Source organism: Nicotiana tomentosiformis, chromosome 3 (genome assembly GCF_000390325.3).
Source record: "Nicotiana tomentosiformis chromosome 3, ASM39032v3, whole genome shotgun sequence".
In the NCBI taxonomy this organism is placed as follows: Eukaryota; Viridiplantae; Streptophyta; class Magnoliopsida; order Solanales; family Solanaceae; genus Nicotiana; species Nicotiana tomentosiformis.
Window position 1 is genome coordinate 97,966,861 of NC_090814.1, and position 6,000 is coordinate 97,972,860.

Sequence of the window (6,000 nt, forward strand, 5' to 3'; positions counted from 1 at the left end):
TTTAAAATAAGTTAAAAAATATTCAAAACAAACCAAAAACAATAAGTTGGGCAACCCCAACTTATTACTTTTTGAATTAAAAGTTATTTCTACTGAAAAACCGCTTTTTTTTTAGGTCAATCCAAACGGACTCAATCAATCTCCAAAACTATTAGTACTACTATATTCGAGGGTGTCTAAATAAAAGATTGTGTAGATTGCAATTATATATGTACAGAAGGACGTGCAAATTGACAAATATGGTGTGCATTAATTATTTCAAAGCTTATGGGTCTCATCTATTTGGTCCACCAAATATTGATGTTAAAGGACCACCAAAAGACACAATTTGAATTTGGGCGAAAGAGCATGAGAGTCCTTTTATATGTTTATTATCAAAATTCAAAAGTTATCACCTATGCCCTCTCACTCTCACTATCTTTTGTCCCCTTTAGTTGTCAATTGCATTAATATGGTAGCAAATATATAGCCATTTCTGTTGACTCAGACCACCCAATCCTGTTTAAATAAACACTACTAGACTGTTTTCTATATAGTACCTCGTGGCTAGCTAGTTGGCTCATTACATTTCATGCACCTAACAAAGTAACAAATAACAATTACTTCCTCTCTAAAATGTCTAACTACTGTGAAAAAAGGGATATAATCAAAACTAGGTGTAAAAATCTGACTCAAGAAATGTCTTCCTTAACACGTAGCAAACTTTGGTTAATTTTAGCAGGTTTGAGAATGTAATTATATTAACCTTGAGTGCATGCGCTTATGATAATTTCAGAATCAGTTGATTGATAGATGCGTAGGTGAAATTAAATAAAGTGGCCATCTGCCTAAGGGAAAATTATTTCTTACACTACGTAAAAAAAAAAAGACTTTCTATATGCAAGTGAAGGAAAAAAATAGAAGACTTGTCGAATAGACACCTCAAACATACAGAAAAGAGGTAGGAAAATTAACCAAACACCATTTATTATTTGTTGCACAGTATATTTTGAGACTCATAAATCACATGCAATTTTCTGCATGTAAGCATCTTTACATCTCTTCCATAATATGCCTTAGCGGCGGCAAAATGGTTTTTAAAAAAATTTGATCCACCCATATTATTCATTAAAAATGGATTGGATAATAAACGGGTCAAATATGGATAATAACCACATTATCCACTTAGAAAATGAATAATTAATGGATAACTAATGAATTTAACTTTTATATTTGTAAAACCTCAAATTGGGGGTTCCTCAAGTTTGGGAGACTAGGAATTCTTCCAAAAGTGATCATATTCAAAAAGCCATGGATAATATGGATATCCGTATTATCCGTCAGCTAACCCGTTTTTTATCCGTATTAAATATGGGTTGGATCGGATAATTTATCCATTTTTTGCATTATCCATTTTCGACATACCCATATTTGATCTGACCCGCCCATTTGTCACCTCTTAATATGTATATAAGATCAAATTAAAGTTGGTGAAGGAACTGCTTTCTTTAGTCGGCCTTTATCTTCGAACAACAACCTAGTGTAATCCCTCAAGTAGGGTGTCACAACGCAAAATCTAACCATGGTCGTGATGGCGCCTATCATGTTACAAGGCAAGCCTATTTTCCAAAGTATTACTACTAAATTGATTATAAGAATTTAATAAAATATTTGAATTTTTTTTTCATAAACTAAATCAACTCTAAATATAATTATAGAAAATACGGAAACGAGCCCCAAATATCGGGGTGTTACTAAGTCATGAGCATCTAAAACTATGAACTAGGATATATAACTGTCTAACTGTCAATACAGTCTCAAAAGAAGAATGATAAAAGGAGTAACAAGGTCATGCGGACGCTAACAGTTACCTTGCAGTCTCCAAAGATAGCCGGCCTGAACTCAACGATCGCCGCCTTCTAAGTTCTAACTCACCTGGATCTGCACATAAAGTGTACGGTGTAGTATGAGTACAACCGACTCTGTAGTAACAGAAATAATTAAGGAACTGAGCAGTAGTGATGAGCTAAGCAGAATAATCCAATTATTATTTCCACAATTAAGTACAAACAGTAATAGATAGGTAATTTCATAAATCAGTAAAACTACAAGGAAAATTAACAGGTAAATGCAGCAACATCAAAAGTAAATACAACCTCACAGCAATGTCACTCCATCACTCAACACTCACACTCAGCACTCAACGCTCAACACTCTGCGCTCACTGGGGGTATGTACAGACTTCGGAGGGGCTCCCAAAGCCCAAGAGCTAAGCACAGACAACTCACGTGCCATCATATCAATACCTGAATCTGCACGGTCAACTCACGTACTACGCGGATAACTCACGCGCTATGGTATCAATACCTGGACCCGCACAGTCAACTCACTTGCGTGCTCTCTTTATTCTATAGATGCGCTCCTGGGAAGGGAAGGGGTAGTGGCCCTCTACTTAAGGCGGTTGGGTTGGGCATAATGCTGTCATTCGCTGCTACGCAGACAACTCACGCGCTATGGTATTAATATCCTCACAACCAGGCCACCGACCTCACTCAATCATGTACCTCACTAGCCTCGCCATCATCAACAAATAAGGGAACACAGCCCACATCAAGTATCACAACATATTAGCAAATAATAGAGACTGAGGTAAACATGTACAATAATTTCTATGACTGAGTACAAATAATGTGAGCATGAATAAAGCCTAAGCATGATCTCTAACATGAAGGCGGACAAGTTCAACAACAAGTAACTACGTAAACTCAGATGATGGCCATGAGGCCTCACGAGACGGACCAAGTCTCAATCCCTCGAGGTATACACCCACACGCCCGTCACCGCGTGGGTATCACCTTCAAACAGTCACACGATATCAAATTCTCCGGGTTATACCATCAAAGCCAGAGTTAAAATTGTTACTTACCTTAACAACGTAAAATCCTATTCCGGGATGCCCTCGTCTCTGGACTCGGTCTCCAAAAGCTCCGAATCTAACCAAAAATCAGAATACTACTATCAACATAGTCTAAATAACCGAATTCCACAATAAAAACTACATAAATATGCTAAAAATCCGAAATCGGTCAAAACCCGACCCACGTCTCGAAATTAGTCAAAAATGACAGAATAATAAACCTCGTCCTCTCCCGAGTCTAACCATATAAATTCATTAAAATCGGACTCCATTTGGTCCCTCAAATCTTCACTTAAACTCTCCAAAACTCAAACCCTAACTCCCTCAATTTCACTTTGAAATCATCAATCAAATCCCAAAAACGAAGATGGATTCATGAAATATAATTAAAACTGAGTATAGAACACTTACCCCAATCCTTATGGTGAAAATCGCCCCCAAAATTGCCTAAATCCGAGCTCCCCAACTCAAAATATGACCGAATGAACAAACCCTCATTTTATATTTTTTTTGCCAGCTATTCTGCCTCGCTTCTATTGTCAAACGATCCTGAAACTCGTTTTTTATGCCTCCAATGGATTTCTTGTGAAATTCTAGTCAAGTTAGGCTTTTGAATCACTCAATTTGACCTTATAATGAATGAGATATGTTGGTTTTAATATTTTCAAATGGTGCAGATTTTTAACTACGAATTCGGTGACAATTTCGTAATTATTCTGAAAAATTTGGCAACCCATTTTTTTTTGTAAAATGACCATAAATTCCTCATACGATGCTCAAATTCGATGATGCTTTTTTTTATGGCTCCGTAATTACGATACGGATCTAATGCTTCAATCAAAATAGATATCGGAGCTCATTTGCTTAATGTGGTACCATTTTTGCTGGAAGAAATGACGTCGAAATATAAGAAAAACGAGCACAACGCAGCCCAAACTTATCTGAAACTTACCCGAACTCATCGAGATCCCGTACGAACATACTAACAGGTCCCATAACATAACGCATACCAACTCAAGGCCTCAAATCATGCATAACAACATTTAAACGACGAAACGCGTCTCAAAACAAACTAAATGAACTTTCGACTTCCAAAAACTCGCGCCGAAACATATCAAATCAACTCGAAACTAACTCAAATTATGCACACACGTCACAAATGACACTACGAACCTACTCCAACTTCTGGAGTTCCATTCCGACCCCGATACCTAATTTTTCACTGCCGGCCAAAATCGCCAAATTTCTAACTTTCGCCAATTCAAGCCTAATTCTACCACTGACCTCCAAATTACATTTCGGACACACTCCTAAGTCTAAAATCACCCAACGAAGCTAACCGAATCATAAAAATCCAAGTCCGAACTCGTTTACTCATAAGTCAACTTCCGGTTGACTTTTCTAACTTAGCTTTCTAACTAAGAGACTAAGTGTCTCATTTCACTCCAAAACTACTCTGAACCCAAACCTACCGACTCGATACAATTCAACATAGCTGAACAACACATAAATAAGCAGAAATGGAAAAAATGGGGCTACAACTTTCGGAACGACAGGTCGGATCGTTACATAGGGTCCGGGGAAGGTAAGATGTACGCAACCTTACCCCTAATCTGGACGGGCAGAGAAATTGTTTTCGATAGACTCTAGCTTAAAAAAGGATGGAAGAAGCATTAATAGCAAGTAATAGCTATACAAAGTATTTAGAAAACGAAACAAGATAGCAAAAGGGAGTACGAAAGAAAGTACTGTAATAATAGTACAAGGTATGAGCTTTTATCTTCAAACAAAACAGTAAAACACTGCCCTTAGCTACTGCATATACAATTAAACTGAAAACTAACCCGTGGATATAATTGATTCCACAGGTGTATCTCACAAACAACTGCGGTTTACAAACTCCACGTACCAAGAGAAACCTAAAAACAAAGAAAAAAGAGATTTCTAAACAAATATTGCTATTAACATATATATTTTTTTTTATATAGCAATGATTTCGAGTCAACTTGCACACACCTCAACTAATATTTATCTAAATGTGAATTATGATTTCTTATAGTTTATACTGACTTCAGGCTAGACCCTGGGATCCTGCTAATGAATAGAGTTGAGCTTGAGCAATCTTGGTGGAGTAAGAACCCTATAAGAACCATAACCTTTGGCCATTTGGCTATTACCCAAACGCCTACCAGGACTAAATAAGGGACTACATGATCCACACCCTGAAGATTGAATCTGTTTACTGCTACCAATTTCAGCCAACACTTTGTAGAAGTGATCAACATCACAAGGTAACAAAATAGGGCCTTGGCTATAATTATAACCATACTCTTTTTCAGCATCTTCAAGCAACATCTTGAACATTGGATGGTTTGCATACTTTGTCTTTATCACAAACCTCTCTTTCTCTGGCCCAACATACACCCAAAAACAGCCCTCTGGGGCTACTTTGCTCTTAATATTTGTTGTGCTGCCGTGCCATGATTTGCTCTTTGACAAAATGGCTCCACTAAATTTATTCATTGATAGATATTTCTCCAACTTCTTAAGTATAGATGAGTTGGACTGCTTCTCTTTTCCCTTTCCCATTTCACTATTCATTCCCTCTCTCTCTATATATAAAAACAAACAACTAATAAATATTCTTTGCACTTTCAAACAAAGAAAAAAGGATTTAAGAACAGAAGAAGAAAAAATTTCTATTTTGGTTTCAACCTCTATCATAAGCTAAATTGAGCATAAACCTCATTTTTCTCCTAGTTGGATTGTTCATATCCTTTTGTAGAATTCAACTAAGGGGAAAAAGTCTATTGAGAGCTAACTGACCTTTAGCTTATTTGGAGAAGTGTTACTAATGATGAAGATAGCAAAGGCCATAAAAAGGACGGGGAAACAGATAATGCCTCAGAAAGGGATAAAATTTTGGCCATATAGGTTGTTCACTGGCCAAATAGATTCAGTCCCGAATAATACTTGAAATTGTCAACGAAGGAAAGCCAACATTTGTTAATTTGAAGGTAATAGAATATGGCTTGTATTAAATTGCAAAATGGTGACGACTTCTTTGTATTCAACGTCCCCGACCAACGAACGAACGCTCGAGT

At 36.9% G+C, this 6,000-nt stretch overlaps 1 protein-coding gene across 1 annotated transcript; it reads right to left on the minus strand.

The window, feature by feature from the left end:
* Positions 1-4,990: 4,990 nt before the first annotated feature.
* On the minus strand, positions 4,991-5,485 carry LOC104095647 (auxin-responsive protein SAUR20). The gene has a single exon (XM_009601812.4). It carries the CDS (start codon positions 5,483-5,485, stop codon positions 4,991-4,993), a length of 495 nt encoding a protein of 164 aa, XP_009600107.2.
* Positions 5,486-6,000: the final 515 nt, after the last annotated feature.

What these genes read in the sequence shown, in the direction of transcription:
- LOC104095647 (XM_009601812.4), bottom strand. Translation starts at nt 5,485, where the DNA reads ATGGGAAAGGGAAAAGAGAAGCAGTCCAACTCATCTATACTTAAGAAG.